We start from the raw sequence: 25,651 nt of genomic DNA, 5'->3' as shown, positions 1-25,651 counted from the left end.
GCTAGGGTTTAGAAAGAGAAGGCTCAGGTTTTTCTCCGAAGGAAACCAGAAGTGAAAGTTAAGTGTAAATTTCCTGAAGCCTTCACTATCTATTTATAGCATTCAACATAGGGTTAGGTTTGAATTATTTGGCATTAAAATAATGAAAATATCAAATGATAATGCCTATAAAAGTGGCCGGCCATGGCTATATGGATTTGGGCCTCACTTTTGCAATTTTGCAGTTTTATCATTTCTGCATCTCATTTTCCCAAAAACGCCAATTTTCAAATTCAACCATTTAAATACCAATTCTAAGTATTTAATAACTATAAATAATTATTAAATAATATTGTTATTTATCATATTTATTAATTGAACCATACAAAGTATCATAATTAACAAATATGCCCTAACAACTCTTTCTTTACCATTTCGCCCTTACTTAGTGAAAAATTCACAAATAGACAGTCTAATTTGAGAATTATAATTCATTAATCAAAACCAATTAAATGAGTCTTACAAGTAATATTGTCTCAACTAGTGGGGGGACCATGGGTCTATATAACCGAGCTTCCAATAAGCAGATCAAGAATTTATAACCTAAATTCACTGACTTATTAATTCTTCGTTGAATCCATGCATAGAACTTAGAATTGCACTCTCAGTATATAGAACGCTCTATATGTTCCACCATATAGACACGTCATTAGTTATCCATTGTTATAATCCTAATTTGATCAATGATCCTCTATATGAATGATCTACACTGTAAAGGGATTATATTACCGTGACACCCTACAATGTATTTTATCCTTAAAACACTTAACCCTGTATAAATGATATTTCAGCTATGTGAAATGAGTACTCCACCATTTATTTTCATTTGGTCAAGCTCGAAGGAGATCATCCTTTACTTACTATTGGCCAGATAGAAGCTATAGATTCCATATTTATGTTAGCGCTCCCACTCAATTGCACTACCGTGTTCCCAAAATGTACGTATCACCCTGACCCAAAAGTAGGCTTAACTAACAAATCAAAGAACACGAATAACACTCTTGAGAATTAGCCTAATCATATCAGGATTTAGATCATTTAATCTAGGATCAACTAGGTGATATTGACTTGAATAGATATTACGGTAAGTTTAATAAATCTAAGTCAAAGTTCAATATCGGTCCCTTCCGATGCATACTCCATGCACCCAACCTGAGCTTTACTTTAACCAATGCTCTGGAAAGAACATAGCATTATACCAAATGCAAGTAAACTCCGTTGTAGATTATGATATCAGTAAAACCCTGTGTCTGATAAATCTCGGAATCTTTATTCACATAGTCATGTTTACTTTCCAATGTGTTGACAATACAATAAATAGGATCAAGTATGTGAAAAGGTTTCAGATGAATTTATAAATCAAATAGACAAGCAATTGATATGTTGAACCAAAACATACACAAATGAATGAAAAATACTTATGTTTCTTTATTGATGTTGAATAAAATGGATTACATTGAAATGGAGTTTTATTTAGGGCATAAAACCAAACAAACTCCCACTTGCACTAATATAAAACTAATCAGTACATATCAATTAATCCTAAATTCCGACGGTGCTTTTCAAATGGAGTTACTGCCAAGACTTTGGTGAATGGATCAGCTAAGTTGTCTGCTGTGTCCACTTTCTCAACCAGTACATCCCCTCTTGCCACACATTCTCTGATGATGTGATACTTTCTTCCTATGTGTTTGCTTCTCTTGTGACCTCGAGGTTCCTTACTATTGGCTATTGCTCCATTATTATCACAAAGTAGGACCAGAGGCTTTTCCATTCCAGGCACGACACCAATACTGGTGAAGAACTTTCTTAGCCAGACAAGCTCTTTAGCAGGTTCTGCAGCAGCTATGTATTCTGCTTCCATCGTCGAGTCTGATATCGCGGTTTGTTTTGCACTTCTCCAAACCACTGCGCCACCCCCAAGAGTAAACACCATCCCAGATGTAGATTTCCTGTCTTCAAGACATGCCTGGAAATCTAAATCAGTATAGCCTATGAGATTTAAAGCACCACCCTTATAGACTAATACAAGATTTCTTGTACTCTTTAAGTATTTCAGAATATACTTAACTGCATTCCAATGTTCCTGTCCTGGATTAGACTGATACCTGCTCACAATTCCAACTGCATAGCAGATGTCAGGTCTAGTGCATAACATTCCATACATTAGACTTCCAACTGCAGAAGCATAAGGAATTTTCGCCATGTCCTCTATCTCTTGACGATCAGCAGGAGACTGTTCCTTAGATAGACGAATACCGTATCTAGAAGGCATATTCGCCCCATTGGTGTTGTTCATGGAGAATCTCTCTAAAACTTTTTCAATATAGGTTGTTTGAGAGAGAGCAAGAGATCTGTTCTTCCGGTTTCTGATAATCTGAATAACAAGAACATAGGCTGCCTCACCCAAATCTTTCATATCGAATTGAGTGTTAAGCCATTCCTTGATGTTAGTCATTTTCTTGATATTGTTTCCAATAATCAAAATGTCGTCAACATAAAGGACCAGGAATACTACTACTTGGTCTTCCTTGAGTTGGTAAACACAAGGTTCATCTTCATTCTGAAGAAAGTCGTAGGTCTTGATGATTTCATAAAACCTTTTATTCCATGAGCGAGAAGCTTGCTTAAGTCCATAGATAGACTTATTTAATTTGCAAACTTTCTTTTCTTGCCCTGGAAGAACATAGCCTTCTGGTTGCTCCATATAGATGGTTTCTTCAAGTACCCCATTAAGGAAGGCAGTCTTGACATCCATTTGCCAGATTTCATAATCGAAAGCAGCAGCTATGGAGAGAAGAATTTGGATGGATTTGAGCATGGCAACAGGACTAAAAGTTTCCTCATAGTCCACACCTTCTCTTTGGGTATAACCCTTGGCTACAAGTCTAGCTTTAAAAGTTTCGACTTCGCCTCCAGCGCCTCTTTTCTTCTTGTAAACCCACTTACATCTGATTGGAGGATAGTCATCAGGTGCGTCTACATATTCCCAGACTTTGTTCTTTTTCATGGAATCCATTTCTGAATCCATGCCGGCTGACCATCGTTTCCGTTGCGGACTAGCCATTGCCTGTTTATAGGTTAATGGGTCGTCATCAATACCATCACTAACGACCATATTGATTTCACCATCCAAGCCATAATGAGCTGGTTTTGTGAAAACCCTCCCACTACAACAAGGAGCGGTGATCTTCTGAACAGGAACTTTGGTAGTAGTTTTCTCAGTTGGTTCGACTGAGGGAGTGGGATTATCCTCTTCTTGAGTGGAAGAGGACGGAACATTGGAAGGAGTTATATCTGAAAGCATTTCCTCTAAAACAACTTTACTTTTTGGTTTGTTGTCTTTAATATAGTTTTCTTCAAGAAAAGTAGCATTTGTAGAAACAAACACTTTGTTATCCTTATGACTATAAAACAGTCCACCCCTAGTCTCTTTAGAATTTCCGACAAACATGCAAACTTCAGTTCGTGATTCAAGTTTGCCTTCTTTCTTTCTTAAGACATGAGCAGGGCACCCCCAAATTCTATAGTGGCGTAAACTAGGTGTACGACCATTCCATCTGTATAGCATATCCCCAGAAGGACGTAGACAGAGTTGAAAAGTTCACTATTTAGTGAGATTTGTGTATTTGGTAGTAAAACATAAAGCCCTTGTTCCATGGAAGCAACACATATTTGAAATCCATTACGAGAAATTGAACAATAAGAACTCGAAAAATTCAATATATAAGATTGTGTTTGCAAACATGAGACACTAATCAAGTTTCTACTAAAGTTTGGAATAAATAAAACATTTTCTAAAATTAAAAATCTTTGTTGAAACTTGATGCGGGCTTTTCCTCTAGCTTGGACCGACACTAACTCGCCATTACCAACTTTATGCTTTAACTCTTATGGAAGCAGATTTTCCCAAGTTTCAAGCAGCTGCAATGAAGAGCATACATGGTTAGTAGACCCAGAATCAACAATCCAAGTGGATTTGTCGTTCTCTAAAACACATGATTCAAAGACAAAAGCATTACCTTCGTTTGAATTGTTTAGAAGTCGGGGACATCGTTCTTCTTGATGTCCCTTTTCATTACAATTCGAACATAGAAGATTATGTCTGATAATTGTACTTGAAGAAGCAGCTTTGCTAGAGCTTTCATGCTTGATCCTTTTCCTCTGATTAAGATTTGCAAACCCAGGAGGTCCCATTGCAATCAGATTCTGTTCGTGGGCTCGTAATTCTGCTTCGAGCTTGTCCATGTCGGAGGAGTTGAAATTGTTGATCATGTAAGAAACGACAAATTCATTATACTCCATAGGAAGACTATTAAGAATGAATTGTACCCATTGTTCTCTTGATAAATCAATTCCTAGTAGATTTGCCTTTTGGAACTTCAGATTCATCATCAACACGTGCGAGTTTATGCAACTATCAGGATGCATTTTCACACTATAGAGTTCTTTTGCTAAGATATTAACTAGGAGTGGATCGGGGTGATGGTTATTCATATTGGCACTACAACACATCAATAAAATAGAAGTAAGGTTTTGGTCATAAATTCATACACATGTTCAGAAAATCAAATAATCACATATGTTATAAAAATACTAAATTTAACATAGTTTATTTTCCAAGGTTTTCAACAAACTGATACAGTGTTATGTTTAGGCAAGAGTCAAAGCATCATCCATTGAATAGAGTTGTCAACTCATCTAAAATGATAATCATTCTAGCAACCTTTTATTCGATCAAGATTGGAATTCAGCGTTGTCCCGTTTAGGTGAGAGTCAAGGCAATTCTATCTTATGAGCTTCCACCATTGTTTCATATTTTGTAAGTCAAATATAGTCGCCACCATTAGGGTGATCCATACCATATAAAACACTTACAAAGCTACTTATCTTTCGAGATTAAACGGTTAACTTGCTAATGAACGTTCCTCCATTAGGGAGGATTACTCACTAAAACAAAAGCTATGTAAAACTAACAATGGAGATCGAATGTCTCTTGATTAAAGCTCATTATTTTAAAATATGTATTTTATTTAATCATTTATTCCGTATTATAATAATGAAAAATTACAAATTAAAGTTGGTTTAAAAAAAATTCAACTTTAATTAAATTTCAATTATTATTTAAATTCGAAAGTAAATTCGAAAATAATGGAACATATTTGAAAATATCTTGTTTAAGTTGTTTAGAAGAATCTAAAAAATCAACTTAAATATCTTTCAAATTAGATTTAATTAAATATAAAATTAAGTTGTAACCACTTAATTTGAAAATATTCCATTTTAAGTTAATATTTGAAAAAATATCAACTTAAAAAATATCTAAAGAATCTTAATAACCAATTCCTAAAATTCGTCAACTTAATTTTGAAATTTGAAATTCAAAAGATATTCAGATTTAAGTTGATTAGTTAGAGATAACTAATTTTCAACTTAAATAAGAATATTTAATGAAAAATTAAATTAAGCTTCAGAAAGAATCTAGTTGGTTATAATTCTATATTTAATTAAATATAAGAAAATACATATAGTTTAGCTTAGAATATAATTCATTAAACTATGTTTTTTCTTAAATTAATTTCAAAATAAATAAAATTAATTATGTTGCTAATCAATTTTATTAGGTTAAACTAATTTAATTAACCTAGTACAGTTATCCAAATCAGGCAAATGGGCCTTCACAATTGGGGTAGTTCATGTGAGGGGGAGCTGGGTTCAGTATGTCGTACCCACTTCTATTGGCCCCCAACTCTCACACAAGGCCCAAAAGAGAGGAATTTAACCTTAAAATGAACAACTGTTATTAATTGAATAGGCCTAAAAACTAAATGGGCCTAAACAAAATCTATCAAAAACTATGATATTTTATTTAGCAACAAAAACCTATATGCATCTATAACAAAATTAAACATATAGGCTCACACAGGCACACATTTGGATGGATCCTATCATGTTGCTAGGTCATACACAGATGAAAGAAGATTGTAAAATTTACCTGTTACAAATTATTTACTTGACCTATTGACAATTGAACCATGGGTTAAAATCAGATCATTGGATTTGTCAACAAGTTAACCATGGCAATTTAGATCAAGCAATAATAGGTTTTATAAAACTTACATACAAGCTAAAACACATACTCCTGTAATAAGATGAATTTGGATAGTTGGATGTAGGAATTATTTAATTTTAAATAAAATTTCGAAAATAATTAAATATTAAAAAAAATATATTTCGGTTTTTCTTTTTTTAAGAATAAAATAAAAAAAAATTAAAATGAAACCTACAATTTTTGAAAAAATAGGTTTCAACTAACCTAACTATCATTTCAAAAAATAATTGCTAACTACCTTTTAAATTTTGAAAGTTATTTTATAAATTAAATATAAAATAAAAAAAAAATATTTTTTCAGATATTATAATTTAATTTAAATAAAAAATAACCAAATTTAAAAGGTAGCAAAATATCTTACTTCTATTTAAAATTACATGATTATAGTAATCTTATTTTAAATTTAAATAAGGTCAAATAATTTAAAAAATATTTAATATCTGACCTTTAAATTTAAAAATAAGATAAAATAATCAAATTTAAAAATAAGATATAAAATCAAGCAAAAAGATAGATTTTTACTTGTTTTCAAATTCAAATTACACTAATATCTAAAATTAAATTTAAAAAATTCAAATTAATTTATTTCTGATATTAGATTTGAAAATTGAAAAGTCAAAATAAAAATACAAAACTACACAAAAAATCGAAAGTTAATTCCATGAAATAGCATGAAAAAACGAAGAAAAACGAAAAAAAAATTGCGAGCTATACGGACAGTATGCATTGCATACTGTCCGCTCGCGCTCATCAAGGGAATGGACCGAGAAACGCAGGCGCAGGAGGCTGCATGAAGCCTATTCCGCGCGCGTAGGGGCATTTCTTCCGACAGAAATGATGTTCGCTCGCGTGTTGTCTCAGGGAAACCCCTCATGCGCGCGCATAGGTGAGTGACACCTCCCTGATATTTTTCGAAACTTCAAAAAATCATAACTAATTCAAATTAAATCGAAATTGAGTTCTGTAAAAAGTAAATTGCTTAATTTTTTCCAAAATATCCAATAAAAATAATTCCAAAAACAGATATTCAATTATTTTTCACGAAAATTCATAAACATCAATCAATCATCATACAACACACAAAACAATATGATACCATCCAAAACACAAACAAATCATTTTAAGTCCAAATTTCTTGCAAGAAAATCAATTCCCATGGCTCTGATACCAGTTGTTAGAAATTATTTTAGCAGGATCTTATATCTACTCACAAGTATGTTGATTAACACCCTAACTATGAACTTCTAAAACGATTATAAATTAAACACATATAAAGTATGAGAAACCTTACATTGGGTGCAGCGAAATAAAATATCTCCTGTCGTTCAGATCTCTAACCCTTGTATCCTTTCTGTCGCAGAGTATTATCATAGATCTGAACTTGGATCTCTTTCTCTTCTTTCTTCAGTGTTGAATCTTCTTCTTGTTGAATGTCTTTCTTCACGATCTTCCTCACTATGATTGAGGTATCACTTGCTGTGTGTGGGCACTACTCTATCACTAAGAGGTTCGAAATTATTCAAGGAAGAAGAAGAGGGTATAGGTGGCGGCTAGGGTTTAGAAACAGAAGGCTCAGGTTTTTCTCTGAAGGAAACTAGAAGTGAAAGTTAAGTGTAAATTTCCTGAAGCCTTCACTATCTATTTATAGCATTCCACATAGGGTTAGGTTTGAATTATTTGGCATTAAAATAATGAAAATATCATATGATAATGCCTATAAAAGTGGCCGGCCATGGCTATATGGATTTGGGCCTCACTTTTGCAATTTTACAGTTTTATCATTTTTGCATCTCATTTTCCCAAAAACGCCAATTTTCAAATTCAACCATTTAAATGCCAATTCTAAGTATTTAATTACTATAAATAATTATTAAATAATATTGTCATTTATCATATTTATTAATTGAACCATACAAAGTATCATAATTAACAAATATGCCCTAAAAACTCTTTCTTTACAATTTCACCCTTACTTAGTGAAAAATTCACAAATAGACATAGTCTAATTTGAGAATTATAATTGATTAATCAAAACCAATTAAATGAGTCTTAAAGTAATATTGTCTCAACTAGTGGGGGGACCATGGGTCTATATAACCGAGCTTCCAATAAGCAGATCAAGAATTTATAACCTAAATTCACTGACTTATTAATTCTTTTATGCCCTAAATAAAACTTCATTTCAATGTAATCCATTTTATTCAACAAAAAGTGATGTTGGTATTTTTATTGGATATTCCTTAAACAGTAGAGCTTATCATGTTTACAACATGAGAACTCAAACTGTTTTGGAATCAGCTAATGTGGTTGTTGATGATTTTAAAGATTTTTCAGAGTTTTCCACAGAAGCCAAGATAGATAGTTTTATGGATACTCCTCTAGAAGCAGCAAAAGTAGATTCTGATGTAGCAGAACCCAATTCTGATAATGCAAATGATGAATCTACTGCTGCAACTGAGACTGGAGAACCAGAATCGTCTATCTCGACTCATTCAAACATCATCACTGATTCTATCCAGAAGGAACCAAGCACCAGAGTTAAACTGAATCATCCAAAAGATCTCATTCTTGGAAATCCTGAAGAAAGCATGGTAACCCGAATAAGGTATGTTAATTTGATTAGCTTTCTTTATTTTGTTTCTCAATATGAACCGAAAAATGTGAAGGAGGCCATGACTTTTGAAGAATGGCTCAATGCAATGCAAGAGGAACTCAATCAATTTGTTCGCAACAAGGTATGGATTTCTGTTCGAAGACCAAAAGGTATCAATATAATTGGAACAAAGTGGATCTTTAAAATAAAAGTGATGAGTTCGGTACAATTGTGAGAAATAAGGCCCGATTGGTGGCACAAGGATACACACAGGTAGAAGGTATTGATTTTGATGAAACTTTTGCTCCTGTTGCAAGATTAGAATCAATTCATTTACTTTTGTGTATTGCTTGTATTTTGGATATTAAATTGTTTCAATGGATGTAAAATCTGCCTTCTTAAATGGTATTTTGAGTGAGGAAGTTTATGTTGAGCAACCAAAAGGATTCGAAGATCCTCAATTTCCAGACCATGTGTACAAGCTTGAAAAAGCTTTGTATGGTCTGAAACAAGCTCCTCGTGCTTGGTATAAAATGTTAACTCAATTTTTACTTTCTCATGATTATCAAAGAGGTAGTGTGGATAAAACTCTTTTCATCAAGCATATAAAATCTGATTTTATCATTGCTCAAATTTATGTTGATGATATAGTTTTTAGTTCTACATCTAACCATGAAGTGCAGGTTTTTGTTGACCAAATGAAGAGTGAATTTGAAATGAGCATGGTTGGCGAGCTTACTTTCTTTTTGGGTCTTCAAGTTAGACAAATGGAAGGAGGTACATTTGTATCTCAAAGTAAGTATGCTAAGAACCTTGTCAAGAAATTTGGTCTAAGTCGTCTAAGCAGGTAAGTACTCCAATGAGCACCGCTTTGAAATTGACAAAAGATGAGAATGGAGTAAAGGTAGACACTACTCTTTATCGAAGTATGATTGGAAGTCTATTGTATTTAACTGCTAGTCGTCCAGATATTTGTTACAGTGTTGGTGTTTGTGCTAGATATCAAAGTAATCCTATGGAATCTCATGTCTCTGCTGTAAAAAGGATTATTTGATATGTTAATAGTACTCTTGATTATGGAATTTGGTATTCTAAAGATACTAATTCTAATCTTGCTTGTTTTAGTGATGCAGATTGGGCAGGCAATGCTGATGATCGAAAGAGTACAAGTGGAGGTTGTTTCTTTCTTGGAAATAACTTAGTTTCTTGGCATAGCAAGAAACAAAATCCTTTTCATTGTCCACAGCCGAAGCTGAGTACATTGTTGCTGGCAGTTGTTGTACTCAATTGTTATGGTTAAAACAAATGTTGATTGATTATGGATTCGAATTGGGTGTTTTAACTATCTTTTGTGATAACACTAGTGCCATAAATATTTCCAAAAATCATGTTCAACATTCTAAAACAAAATACATTGATATAAGGCATCACTTTATCAGGGAACTTTTTGAAAATAAATCTTTGCAATTAGAATATGTTGATACTGAAAAACAATTAGCTGATATTTTTACCAAGGCCCTAGACTCAAGTCGCTTTGACTTCCTTAGAAAGTCTTTGGGAGTTTGCATTGTCTAAATCTCTCTTGTTCATATTTTTGTACAATATTGTTAAGTTTTTCTTTACTAGCATTTAATCTTCCTTCATTCTAGTTTGACAAATTATGTTTATGCTTTTGGATTATAATTAGTTAGGATCTCTTGCTTATCATACTTTATGAAGTTGAGCTAAAAGGTTCATGTTACGTTTTATTTGTGTCTGGGATTAAATAATGTTCTTATACAAAGTTGAGCGATTTTTTTTTCAGTTACTTGTCAGGCCCCTTACTGGAATAGAGCTACCCATACTGAGGTGTGAAAGCCATCTTTTGAGTAAGCTGGAACATTGTAATTAGCAACTATGATGAGGATGCACTACCATAGAAAAGGGCTACCTTCATTATGGTGTGATAGCATCCAGTTGCGGGATCAAATTGAAAAAGGCGAAAATAAAAAATCTTGCCAAGGACAATTATCCTATTTTTACTGCACACACTTATGTCTGACAAGTGTGTTCAATTCTGTAAGTCTCCTCTACTAAAATAAATTAAAAATCCTGCTTCACAATTTATAGTAACATGCATATCTTTTTCCTCAACATCAATTAAGTATGATTTGTTCTTGAGATACTAATTAGTTATTCTCTTTTGAAAGCATAACATGTATTTTTGTCACTTGTAATGATTTTTGATTAAATTGCTTTGTTTAGAATTCCTTATATTTATTGTACATTTTTTATTTTATTTTCGGTTCTTTAAAAATAATAAAAAAAAATAGAAAATAAAGAGAGGGAGGCGTTGGTGACTTGATTCATGGGCTAAGGAAATTTTGTGCTTAATTGGTAAGTATCAATATTTATTCTTCATTGATTTATTTTGATATGTTTCCATTTAAAGATTGATCTTTTATATGGTAATATGTTTTTAATCTTGAAAGATTGTCTTATTTTTGGAAATAATGTTGGTTATTCTAGTTTCCTTTTATTTATTTTTTTTTTAAAAAAAACGGGGGAAAGGGGAATATTTATGCAAGAGTGGGCGGTTTCCTTTTGTAGTCATGGGCTGGTGGCTACTCAAAATTTTGAAATTGGTTTCCTTCTTGCTCAACTCACCCATGTTTATTTAAACCAATTTTTGTCAATCATTCTCACCACCTACCTGATTCTATCTCTTTGTTTTTCTTGTTTGTTTGCTGTTCATTGTGTCTCTCAAATCACTATGGTTAGAACAAAGAACCTAGGGCATCGCAAAAAGGTGGTTGAAACCGATGCAACCCCCTCGAATCCTCCTCCTGCTGCCTCAACCGTGCCTCCTGCTGCTGCAAAAAAAGGAGACTCATCACTTCCTCAGCGTGAATCTCAGCCCGAGAAGCCAAAACGATTTCCTAAGCAAGTGGCTCGAAAATCTGTGCGCCCATACAAAACCTGGACTTCATCGTCTTCATCTTCAAAGGAATCTCCTCCACCTGCTGCAGTTTCTCCTCCTGCTGCATCAGTTCCTGCTTCTACTCCAACTGGTCCTTCAACTCGCACTCGTGCCCAGCATGTTGGAAATTATTTTACCAGGATCTTAGATCTACTCACAAGTATGTTGATTAACACCCTAAATATGAACTTTCTAAAACTATGAAATAAACACATATAAAGTTTAGTAAACCTTACATTGGGTGCACCGGAATAATATGACTCCTTCCGTTCAGATCTCTAACCCTTGTATCCTTTCTGTCGCAAAGTATTATCAAGATCTGAACTTGGATCTCTTTCTCTGATTCTTTAGTGCTGAAACTCCTTCTTGCTGAAAGTCTTTCTTCACGATCTTCCTCACTATGATTGAGGTATCACTTGCTGTGTGTGGGCACTACTCTAATCACTAAGTGTTTCGAAATCTTAAGGAAGAAGAGAGAGAGGGAGTGGGTGGCCAAGGTAGAGAGAGAGAGAGGCTCGGGTTTTTCTAGAATGAAAAGTGTAATTTTCTTGAAGCCTTCACTATCTATTTATAGCATTCCACTAGGGTTAGGTTTGAATTATTTGGCATTAAAATAATGAAAATATCACAGGATAATTCCTATAAAAGTGGCCGGCCATGGCAGTATGGATTTGAGCCTCACTTTTTGCAATTTTGCAATTTTATCACTTTTGCATCTGATTTTCTCAAAAACGTCAATTTTCTAATTCAACCATTTAAATGCCAATTCTAACTATTTAATAACTATAAATAATTATTAAATAATATTGTCATTTATTATATTTATTCATTGAACCATACAAAGTATCATAATTAACAAATATGCCCCTAAAACTATTTCTTTACAATTTTGCCCTTACTTAGTGAAAAAATCACAAATAGACATAGTCTAATTTGAGAATTGTAATTGATTAATCAAAACCAATTATATGAGTCTTACAAGCAATATTATCTCAACTAGTGGGGGGACCATGGGTCTATATAATCGAGCTTTCAATAAGCAGATAAAGAATTTATTACCTAAATTCACTGACTTATTAATTCTTCGTTGAATCCACGCATAGAACTTAGAATTGCACTCTCAGTATATAGAATGCTCTATATGTTCCACCATATAGACACATCATTAGTTATCCATTGTTATAATCCTAATTTGATCAATGATCCTCTATATGAATGATCTACACTATAAAGGGATTAGATTACCGTTACACCCTGCTATGTATTTTATCCTTAAAACACTTAACCCCGTATAAATGATATTTCAGCTTATGTGAAATGAGTACTCCACCATTTATTTTCGTTTGGTCAAGCTCGAAGGGGATCATCCTTTACTTACTATTCGCCAGATAGAAGCTATAGATTCCATGTTTATGTTAGCGCTCCCACTCAATTGCACTACCGTGTTCCCAAAATGTACGTATCACCGTGATCTAAAAGTAGGCTTAACTAACAAATCAAAGAACACGAATAGCCTCCTGAGATTGAGCCTAATCATAACAGGATTCAGATCATTTGATCTAGCATCAACTAGGCGATATTGACTTGAATAGATTTTACGGTAAGTTTAATAAATCTAAGTCAAAGTTCAATATCGGTCCCTTCCGATGCATACTCCATGCATCCAACCTGAGCTTTACTTTAACCAATGTTCTGGAAAGAACTTAGCATTTCTCCAAATGCAAGTAAACTCTTGTGGTAGATTATCATATCAGTAAAACCCTGTGTGTGATAAATCTAGGAAAGTTTATTCACATAGTCATGTTTACTTTCCAAAGTGTTGACAACACAGTAAACAGGATCAAGTATGTGAAAAGGGTTTCAGATGAATTTATAAATCAAATAGACAAGAAATTGATAAGGTGAACCAAAACATACACAAATGAATGAAAAATACTTCTGTTTCTTTATTGATGTTGAATAAAATAGATTACATTGAAATGGAGTTTTATTTAGGGCATAAAACCCAACACAGCAAGCTTCTGTTGAGAAGGAACTTCGATCTTCTCGAAGTCGTGACAAGCCAGCACCTCCAGCCAAGAAGCTTAAGACGAGTCCACCTTCGGTTTCTTCGAGTTCAGAAGAAGAAGAACCAATGGAAGTCTCCTCTGATAAATTCATTTCTCTCCATTATGAGAAGGAGATTCCAAAGGACATTGGAGTTTCCTCAGACAGTGAGGAAACTGAACTCGAGCCAGAGCCTCCCTTGACCAAATCTGCTTCCACTCCTGCTCTATCCTCTTCAGCAGCAAAGGCTTCTGCTGCTGCCAAAGGCAAGCAGCCAATGAAGGAATCCTCTCCTGGTAACATTCCTACATCTCTTTCCTATTGTCCTCGTTTCTATTATCGTGATAATGAGCGTGATTGGAATTTGTATGCAACTCGAAAGTTTGAGAGTGAAAGGAATTATGATTTGCATGCTCATAGTGTGTATGGAATTGTTAAATTCATTCAATGCCATCAATGGGAGAACACTCTATCTGGTTTCAAAGGGTACATTGCAAATATTGTTAAAGATTTCAATGCTAATTTATCTGATGATTTTCTTGATGAGAATTCTCGACTTTATCGAAAAGTGTATGTTAGAGGACATTGGTTTTCCTTTTCTAAAAAAGACATATCTCAAGCCTTGCAACTGCCAGAGAATGTCCCAAATGCCATAATGTCTATGGATCGCCAATTGATGCTCACTGAACTCACTGGTGCACGGGCAGAACGGAAATCTGGGGAGAGTCTTCGCATCACACATCTCACATTTGCTCATGCATCTCTCATGCGATTTGCTCTTAGCAATTGTGTTCCAAACTCAAACAAGACTGTGGTGTCTCAAGATGTGGCCTCATTCCTCTACCGTATCACCTCAGGAGCATCTATTGACTTGGCCTCCCACATTTTGAACCAAATTGTCTCATTTCGAAGAGGTAAAAAGCCAACTTTTAAGCTTGTGCTTCCAAATTTAATCTTTAAGGTTTTGTCCTCTTAGAAAAATGTGGCCCAATCTCATGAAACTCTTGAGCCTTCATTGACTGGAACACCATTCCAACCCTCGGAGTATTTTGATGGAGTTTTTCAAAAGAGGCCTAAAGCTGGTGCTGCTGCTGCTGCAAGCTTGAATTCTGCTTCTGCAGAAATCCAGGAGGTCAAGAATGAGGTTCAGCTGGTGAACAATCGTCTTGGTGCCATGGAGGAAGTTCAGCAAGAGATGTCAAAGCAGCTGTCCACCTTGGTCAAGCTTTACAGAGACTAAGTTTTTTTTTCTTTCTTTGCTTTTGTTGGACATATTACTATATTTTCTTGTTTGTTATCTTTGGCCCTTAGATAAACAAAAAGGGGGAGTAGTATTTTGATTTTTAACTGTTTGTTTGGACCAACTCTGGACCCTTTTTCCAGGGGGAGTTGTGTGTGGTACTTGTGAACCTTTTAGTTTAAAAGTTAGCATGTTTATTTTGTTATTTTTGGTTTTCGATTGTGTTACTCAGGGAGAGTAGTTATTGTTATGGGTAACTTTAATTTGCAGGTACTTAGTGTTAAAAAATATTTTGTTCATCTAAAGTGCCAAAGGGGGAGATTGTAAAGTCCTTTTTTGGCAAGTTAGTTGACAAAATATTTTTTCATTTATGGTAAGATTGTTTTGCATACATACCCGATTTCTTACCTTGTGTTTTCGGTTTTAGTTGCTCTTTTCTTTCTTAGGAAAGTTGCACTTTTAAGCTGGACTTTCCTTTGTTTGGAAACTTCTTGTAAGAGAATCAATTCTCTTATGGAAAGTGGTCCTTTTTAAGGAAACTTTGATTATTGCCTTTTCCTTATTGATTTCAATTGTATCTTGATACAATCAGAATATCTAATCTATTTTTGGCAGGAATCAAGTATTAATAGAGGATCGGACCCGATTATAGCAAGTTTCCAGTTTCTGGTCTGATCTGCTGCGTCAGCATCCAAATCTGATGCTGCAGATCGTGTTTTCTTAGGAAAGTTTTTGTACAGCTGTAGATTCAATCTTGTGACTGTCTCTAAGGTTTCTATGTTCTATAAATAGAGCCTAGAGAGCAGCCATTCGAATTAGCTCTTCCAATATTCATTTTTTACACTTATCTTATTTGAGAGAAGAGAGTTTCTTTGTTTTGTGAGAGCCTAGTTGTTCATCTAGGTTCTAGTTGTTTATTTCTGTTCTTACTCTGTCCTAGAGTTTGTGAAGAACAACTTGATTGAACAAGATAGTGGTCTTTGGGAGAAGACTTGATGAAGCCTTACTTCGGGAGGAAGTAAGCACTTTGGTCTTCGCGAGAAGACTTGTTGAAGCCTTACTTCGGGAGGAAGTAAGCACTCACACTTCAAAGACGAAGCAATTTCGGGCTTGAAGGTGTTTCAGAATTCAGATTCATAAAGTGGATTACAAAAGATTGTGGCAATACTTTAGAGGGAGTCTAAACTTGTTTAAGTCAATTGTCTTTGTAATTTTGATACTTTATTAATTGATTTCATTCTCTGGGCGTGGCCCCGTGGATTAGGAGTGTTCGGGAGAACACTGATACCACGTATAAATCTCTTGTGTCAAGTTATTTATTTTTCTGCAAATATTTTATATTTTGTTGTTCTGTTTTGTCACTGCAAAACTGGTTTCTGCAGTAACAGAATTACTTTCTGCTTCTGCAGACATATACAGTTTTATATTTTCATATAGGGATATTGGCGGCTAAACTACCTGAACTTTACGGTTTGTAACATTTAACCACAAAAACTGAATTTTTGGCGACTAAACTACCTAAACCCTAGTTTCGTTTTGCTCTGCACACCTCCGTCCAAAAATCACAGTTAAGTGCCATAGTGGACTGTCCACGTGTACACACTTGTACACGTGGCAAATTTTTAGTGATCCACGTAATATTAATTTTAAAAATAATTATAAATATTTAAAAAAAATAAAAAACCAGATTAAAAAAATTACTTTTTTTTTCCTTTTTTTTTCTCTATTTCTTCTCGACAGAGAACGGAGAACGGAGTGGAGATTCTTGATCGCACGGAGGAGGGAGGCTGGATCGCGTACGCCGTCATCGGTGGTGGTTAGGTATTTGTTTCCAACTACAATGGCGACTACGGAGGTGGCGAGGATGCAAGGAGCGAGGCGAGTGGTGAACCATTGGTCGGCAAAGGAAGTGTTGGAGCTACGCAGTAACGCCAGGCGGACCTTCTCAAAAGGGTCAACGGTCCACGGATAAACTCCCTCCAATCAAATAATATAAAATTATAGTACCAAAAAAATATTTTAATTTTAAAAAAATTATAACAAAAAAAAACTGAAGGTTAGTAAGAATTGGAGAATAGTTCTCCTTCATTTTCGGTCCATGACTGTTCTCTCGATCCATCATCGTTCCTTTTCCTCAAAATCCAAATTCATTTTCCTTATTTTGAAGATTACAGTAAGAGATTGAGATTGAGGTTGAGATTCATTAATCAATGAAAAGAAAAAAAGACATACGTGATCATGGAAAAATCCACAAGTAATTCAAAAGATGGGAATGGGACCTCCTAAACACGGCCATGAAAATCCTGATCCTAAATCTGAATCTGAATCTCAGCTCGCCGGAGAAAATAAGACGGAGGAAGAAGAAGAAGAATGGCAGAAGAAGAAGAAGAAGAAAGGTAAGGGAAGAGGGGTTCTGTCAGAAGAAATAGAAAGAAATAGAGAAAAAAAAAAAGGAAAAAAAAAAGGAAAAAAAAAAGTAAAAAAAAAATTTAATTTTTTAATCTGATTTTTTAATTTTTTTAAAATATTTATAATTAATTTTTAAAACTTAATATTACGTGGACCACTAAAAATTTGCCACGTGTACAAGTGTGTACACGTGACAGTCCACCGTGGCACTTAACTGTGATTTTCGGACGAAGGTGTGCAGAGCAAAACGGAACCAGGGTTTAGGTAGTTTAGCCGCCAAAAATTCAATTTTTGTGGCTAAGTGTTACAAACTGTAAAGTTCAGGTAGTTTAGCCGCCAATATCCCTTTCATATATATATAATTGACATTTGCAAAAACACGGTTTTTCAACAACTTTGATTATTTAAGATTCAAAATTGCTTCTTCAATTTTATTATCCTTTCACAATTTTTGAATCAATATTGATTCATTTACTTTGAATCTAAAATTGCTCTTCCAATTTATGGCTCATTTCACAAGTTTGGATTCACTTTTAATCTATTTGTTCTTCCTATGACAAGACAATTCTCATAAGTGTAACTCTCATAGTTCACTCTTTTTTTAATCTCATAAAATGAGATAATTATCACTTTCAATTATCAAAGAATGTAACTTCTTACAAGTCACGATTTCTTTTCTCAAAATCAATATTGGAAAAGATATTCTAAATTCTCTTTATTCACAATATATAATAATAATCTTCACATCAATAGTAATAAATAATATTATACTACTATCAATATTATTATCATGCTATATAACTCATATATTAATATAAATTAATATATAACTATTAATATATAACTCCCATACATAAAATTATAACTCCCAAATAATAATTTTATGCTAATTAATATATTATGTATGTTATTATCAATAATATCTCATGTGTAACATACAGAATATTAATTATATAAATATATATGTTGTATATATCATATACATATAACATATATACTTTAATATACATGCATGATATATATTATATACTTATAATATATATATTATATATACATGTCTCATATAAATAAATAGAAATAATTATTTCTACATATTTAATCTTACTAATATATATTACGTATGTATTAGTCTCATATAAATACATAGAAAATAAGTATTTCTATATATTTAATCTCACAATATATATATGTATATTATATTATATCTCCATCATATATATAATACACATGTTATGGACTCAATAAAGATATGTAACTCATGCACACCATAACAACTAAAGAGTTAAGAATTTCAAAGTAAGATGTGTAACATCTTTTTACACTCTTAATGTTGGTGATAATGGTGGAGGTTACTCATAGTAACAAGTAACTCTCCAAATATTATAAAAAAATGACAACTAATATACATTGTCATATGTTACATTTTATTAGTTTATTACATATATTTAATCTATATATTATATTATTATAAATAATATTACAAGTGTTTGGTTGATTAAAAATGGATAAGTATAAATGTTTTTTAGTAAGATATACATATTATTACATAATAGAATATGGTAGAGTTTTGCTCTAGTGTACTTGGTTACTAGACCTATGTTATTAGATATAAAAAAAATAATATTAATTAAATTAATAATTTAAAGTCAAATTGATTATTGATGAATCTTAACCACGACAAATATTAAAATATTGACTATATAGACTTTAAGTATTTTGAAAATATTTACATTCTTGAGATGTTTGATATTGTTGGAGAATTCTTTTTTACATAATTATTTTTTGCTTATTTTTAAAATGGTCGCATATAATACAATAGGATCATTATAAAACTTTAAAGTTTTCTTTAATAAAAATATAGTGTTTAATTGATTTAATAAATGTTATATTTTATTAAATTATTTTAAGATTTTAAATTTTTACTAATAGTTTTGAATTGATATAATTCTTACTAATTATTTAATAAATTAATTATTTTGGATTATTAATGTAAATAGTATAAAATGCGAGATCTTTTAAGTAAAATATATTTACATTGTAGAATATTTTATGGCATTTAGTAACACTTTTATTTTTAAATTTTTTAATAACAAAAATAAAAATAAAAAAAATAAAATTTTATTTTTGAAAAACAAAAATGTGTTGTATAACTAATTTTGCATTTCAATTTGAAAAACAAAAAACAAAAGTGTATTTTGTAAATTTTATTTTCATTTCATTTGTTGATTTTATTAAGTTAGGTCTGAGGTTGTATTTGAGGTCGTGATCGGGAGCGGGTCCAAGTCCGAGACCGAGTCTAGGTTTGGTTTTTAAGGTTTAAGTTGGGGTTAGAGCCCAAAATATTGATTAAAAAAATTGAAAGTAATTTTTTTTAGATTCTTAATTGAAAAATTAAAAAGTAAAAACAGTTTTATAGAACATGATTTTAGAAAATATTTTCACTTTTTAAATTTAAAAACGATTAAAAAAACTGATTAAAAAAATGTACTAAATACACATTAGTGTGAATCATTAGAGTTGTTGTACCAAAAATTAAAAAAGGAAAAAAAAAAAAGTTTTCCATATTGAGGTAATTCATTAAACAGCAATATCCGCTATTACAATAAACTGAAGAGCCGAAGGAACATCGCTCTCAGTAAAAAGACGATCAGACCAAAAACAAGCACCGCGAGCAACACAATGTGCGACTTTGTTAGCAGATCGTTTAAAATGACAAATAGAAACATTATTTAAAGAAGAAAGAGCCAATTGACACTCCTGAACAAACAAACCAAAGACCGATGGAAGAGCAACCGAGCTACTAAGAGCTTGAACAGCAGCAATACAATCCGTCTCAACTAGCACATTGGACAAATTCTTCAACTTCAACCAACTAAGGGCCTCCTTGACGCTCAAAACTTCAGCAACAGCCGGTCGACAAACCCCAGGATGCGAAGAGGAACTAGCTTCGATTAACTTCCCATGACAATCTCTAATGACCATGCATGTACCATATTGATTTGTTGCTTAAAAAATTTCCCCATCAGTGTTGATTTTCAGCATCCCCGCAAGCGGCTTCACCCAACAAACACTACTACCAACAACCGTAGCATCAAACAACAACGGTTCAAACCTGTTCTCTTGAGCCGACAGCCAACTAGAATGACACGATCTTGCCACCCGAACCACATCCGCAGCCTGAGAAGAACGACCCAACCAAAGAAGCTCATTTCGAGCTTTCCAAATACCCCAAGCTACCATCAAGAGCTCATCCACCAAAGCCACTCTACCCCCTGTCAGAAACGCCTTAAACCAATCGGCAAAGGTAGTTTCTGTTGAAAAATGCAACCCCACACCCGACCTATGCCAACATGATTGCGCAAAATGGAAACCAACCAAAACATGAATAATGGTTTCTTCATCAAAATTACAAAACACACAGCGAGGATCAACAGGAACATGTTTTGTACGTAATTGGGTACGAGTTGGGAGACACCCCGAGATAGCTTTCCAAGCAAAGTGAAGAACCTTGGGGGGAACTTTAACATTCCAGAGAACCCTCCACAGTTCAGACTCCAACTGAAGACCCCATACTCCTTTCAACTCTTGGAGATAGCAGTAGGAACTCTCTACCGAGTAAAACCCATTCGGCTCTTTACCCCAAAACCAAGAATCAACAGTAACACTATCACTTAGAGGAACCTACATTATCAAATCAATATCTCTTGCGTCAAACAAATCATGTAAGACCTCAAGATCCCATTGCTTACAATCGATGTGCATCAACTGCGAAACCTTGCTATGAGTCAACACCGGATGATCATAAATGACACAAGGATTCACATCAAAAATCAGCCAAGGGTCATTAAGCACAAGGGTAGACACACCAGACCTGATTCTCCTTCTAGCACCCTGACGAACCAGTTGTTGGGATTCAAACACACTCCACCAAATAAAACTTGGGTTAGGACCTATCTCTGCCGTAAGGAAATTACCATTTGGAAAGTAACGGGCCTTGTAAACGCATCCCACAAGAGAGTCTTCATACAAAAGAAGACGCCACCCCTGCTTTCCTAATAAGGAAAGATTGTAATCTCGCAAATTACGAAAGCCAAGCCCACCTGAATTCTTGCTTCTACAAAGCCGCCGCCAACTAAACCAACTGACACCTTTTGTTCTATTATTAGAGGACCCCCACCAATACTTTGACATTAAGCTCTCAAGGTGTGAAACCGTCTTAATCGGTAGAAGAAACACCAACATCACATAGGTTGGCAAAGCTTGAGCAACCGTTTTGAGCAAAACCTCACGGCCAGCCTTTGATAACAAACGACCCTCCCAACTCTGTATTCGCTTGAGCATCTTATCCTTGAGAAAACCCAATATTGCATCTTTATTTCTCCCCATAGTACAAGGGAGGCCCAAGTAAGTACTTTGTTCATCTGCCATGGGCATTCTCATCATCGAGCACATTCTTTCATGGATAACAAGAGGAGTATTAGAGTTGAAGAAGATTGAAGACTTGGTAAAATTCACCTGCTGCCCAGTATCCGTTTAAACAATTGAAGGAGACGCAGAACATTAGAAGCTTCCCTCTCATTAGCACGACAATAGACATAGCTATCATCAGCAAATAGCATGTGTGATATTACAAGTGCTCCATTCGCAACCTTACATCCCTTCAAGAGACCATCAACTTCAAACTTCTTGATGAGAGAAGTAAAACCCTCAGCACAGATGAGAAAAAGATAAGGAGATAAAGGATCCCCTTGACGAATACCCCTTCCTGGCACAAAAGAATCTGACACATGACCACCATGAACAATTTTGTACTTCACTGAGTTAACCGTAGCCAAAACAAGGTCCACAAAACGAGTGGCGAAGGCCATTTTTTCCATCATTGCTCTAAGAAAACCCCATTCAACTCTGTCATAAGCTTTGCTTAGATCCAGTTTCAAAGCCATATATCCCTCCTTACCCTTATGTTTCCTCTTCAGATAATGCATGACTTCAAAAGCTATCATAATGTTATCCGAGATTAAACGTCCATGGATAAATGCAGATTGAGTTGGAGAAATTACATTTGGCAAAACTACTTTAAGGCGATTCGCAATCACCTTAGAAATAATTTTGTAAAGGACATTACACAAAGATATAGGCTGCAGATCACTCATGGAAACAGGCTATTTTTTCTTCGGTATAAGGATAATATTTGTATCATTAAGAGCATCAGTTAAAATAGCAGTATCAAAGACAGCTCTAACCTGCATAACCACATCGTTCTTCACAACATTCCAATATTTCTGAAAGAATCCAAGCGTCATCCCATCAGGACCCGGTGATTATTCCGGGTGCATATGAAATAGAGCACGCCTCACTTCCTCCTCGGTGACCAGATCAAGGAGTTACTGATTATGAGTCAAAGTAACCGTACTGGGAATAACATCAATGACCGGGGAAAACTGTGAAGCTGATGACGTGAACAAATTCTTGAAATAACCCAACATAACATCAGGAAGCCTATCATCCCACGTTACCTAACTACCCGAATCATCTTGAAGGCGAGAAATCGTATTATGCTTTTTCCTAGATGTAGCCTTAACATGGAAGAACTTGCTATTGCTATCACCTTCACAAAGCCATAATTGTTTGGACCTTTGGCGCCAGAAAATCTCTTGCTGGTTTAGGGTCTCACTTAGCTTTAGTTCAGCCTCACAAAATCGCTGAATAGAAATAGAGTCTCTCCCTTGCTTCCATCGCCGAATCTCTCTTTTGCACTGTGAGATTTTTTGCTTGAAATTACCCGTATACTCATTGCCCCAAACAGCAAGCATCTCTCCACAATACTTCAACTTCTCAATAATCGGCTCACCACTATAATGCTCCCAACAATCAGACACAGCTTGTAAGTAGATGGGTTCACGCAACCACGCATTATCAAAACAGAATTACCGAAAAGGAACTACAAAGGTGCTCATGATAGGCTCAAGTAATAACGGGCAATGATCTGAAGCTGTGATTTTAAGATTAGTGAGCTTGGCAACATTAAACCGTTGATATTATTGAGAACTTATCAAAGCACGATCCAGGCGGACTTCTATCCAAGCATCAGTACCTCTCCCACGCTCCCAAGTAAATGGATACCCCAACAAGTCAAGATCAATAAGATCACACTCAGCTACAACATCATTAAACCCATCCAGTAACCATGGAGGATGTTAGGCTAAAATTAGTCTAAGTTTCGGGTCGTATTTTCGGTTAGTTTTCACTCTTTGTTTCTAGTTTTAGGGCTATTTTACGCTTGATTCTTTTGTTTCAAGTCCCCGGGTGTTTAAAGAAAGTATTTACAAGAATTGAGGACAAGTGCTGAAAGAATTGAGAAGAAAATCAAACAAGAAATTTTGCTGCCTAATCCCGTCGTGACGGGACAATATCCCCGTCGCGACGGGGATTGGCAGCGAGTTTTGGAAAATTCTTGCTTAAGTCTTCGTCGTGACGGGCAAATATCCTGTCGCGACGGAGCTCCAGTGACGGGATTTTTGGGCAGTTTCGTAATTTCACGAATTTTAAAGATGAGACTTGGTTTAAATAGAGGGAGTTCATGAAATTGAGATTCATTTAGATTTGGAGCCCTAGAAACAAAGGAGGAGGCTTGAAGAGCGGCTTGTGGGGACTCAGATCAATTGCTTCAACTAGTTCTTTCTCTTCTCTTTAATTTTTCTATGCTATTTTCTGTTTCAATTTTAATTACGGATTTGATTATGGATGTTATGAACTAAACTCCTATTTAGGGAGGATGATGAATGTTGTTTTAAATTTTGCCTAGTTAATGAATAATTGTCATTCTTTCAATCTTGATTTGTGAAATTATCTATATTTGTGTTTAATTTCATGTGTAAGCTTGATCACCTTCTACATGTTCTATGATCTCAATTCAAAATCTGAAAAGTGAGAATTGAGAATGCTAAAATTGGATAATCAAGGTTTTGATGTGAAACGAAAGTATTTGCATAGCCTTTGTGATAATTAGATTATTGCTTAATGCTGATTTCATGTTAGTTTAATTAAGAGATTAATTAGAGAACATGTGATTTAGAACCTAAAAGATCTGAAAAGAGTTAGGTTGATTTATAATCTATCATTCACTTCAAGAAAAGGATAGCAATTAGACATTAACGATTTGGTAAACTAACAACAAGATTCTCCTCCCTATTCTCACATCTTGATTAATATTCACTTGTTTATTTTAAGTTTCTTGAATTATTTTATTCTTTTGAAATCGTACAAAGTATTGATTTGGAAAATAGAATCATAAGTATAATTTAGTGGTAATTAATCCAATTCCCTGTGGTTCGACCTCACTTGCTTGAGTTTACTACTTGGTTGCGTGCACTTGCGTATGGTTTTACAATTTTCGTAACAAGTTTTTGGTGTCATTGCCAGGGAATTGTATAAAGATTAATATTACACAAAATGATACTAACTTCTACTTTGGTTTATTTCTCTTGCTGAATTTCTAACCTGTCTCTTGCAATACTGCTTTTATCTATTTCAGGTATAGTGAGTGTATGCACCGTCAAGGGCAAGCAGTAACATTGCCCGTTGATCCTGAAATTGAGAAGACTTGTAGGAGAAACAAAAAGAACAAAAGGCAAGAGAGAGTTTCAGCACTTGCTGAAACACCAGTAATCATGGCTGATAACGCTAATGTTGCGAATAATGGAGGAAACAACAGTAATAATGGAGGTGCCGTTGAAGATCAAGCTAATGGTAGCAGCTTGAGAGATTATATCCTCCCGACTCTTACGGGGGTTCAGCCATGCATCAGGCAACCAGCAGTGGATGCTAATAACTTTGAAATTAAGCCTGTCATACTTCAAATGGTGCAATCTTCAGTCCAGTTTGGTGGACTCCCTTCCGAAGACCCCAATCTGCACTTGTCAAACTTTATGGAGTTGTGTGAGACTTTAAAGTCAATGGTGTTAGTGATGATGCCATCCGTTTGAGACTGTTTCCATTCTCGCTGAGAAAATGAGCCAAGAGTTAGTTGATCTCTTTGCCACCAATTCTATAGCCACATGGACTGACTTGGCAACAAAATTTCTATCTAAGTTCTTTCCTCCAGCAAAGTCTGCTAAGCTGCGAGGAAAAATCAACAATTTTTGTCAGCTGGATAATGAATCTCTCCATGAGTCTTGGGAGAGGTTCAAGGATCTCATCAGAAAGTGCCCTCATCATGGTATTGAGAAGTGGATGCTGGTTCACAATTTTTAC

General features: G+C 34.4%; 1 protein-coding gene and 1 non-coding gene across 2 annotated transcripts; one reads left to right on the top strand and one right to left on the bottom strand.

Annotated features, from left to right (window-relative positions):
• Positions 1-8,517: 8,517 nt before the first annotated feature.
• On the top strand, positions 8,518-14,989 carry LOC115695038 (myosin tail region-interacting protein MTI1-like). Its single transcript, XM_030622136.1, has 4 exons — positions 8,518-8,627; positions 11,505-11,823; positions 13,718-14,647; positions 14,726-14,989. The coding sequence occupies exons 1-4, from the start codon at positions 8,518-8,520 to the stop codon at positions 14,987-14,989; spliced, it is 1,623 nt and encodes a 540-aa protein (XP_030477996.1).
• A 10,524-nt stretch (positions 14,990-25,513) lies between these two features.
• LOC115696011 (small nucleolar RNA R71) lies at positions 25,514-25,620 on the bottom strand. The gene has a single exon (XR_004007613.1). It is a non-coding gene; the product is annotated as a small nucleolar RNA R71 (small nucleolar RNA).
• Positions 25,621-25,651: the final 31 nt, after the last annotated feature.

The sequence above is a fragment of the Cannabis sativa genome, chromosome 6, assembly GCF_029168945.1.
Source record: "Cannabis sativa cultivar Pink pepper isolate KNU-18-1 chromosome 6, ASM2916894v1, whole genome shotgun sequence".
NCBI classification, from domain to species: Eukaryota; Viridiplantae; Streptophyta; class Magnoliopsida; order Rosales; family Cannabaceae; genus Cannabis; species Cannabis sativa.
The sequence above is the reverse complement of the archived record's forward strand: the minus strand, read 5'-3'. Positions and strand labels throughout refer to the sequence as shown.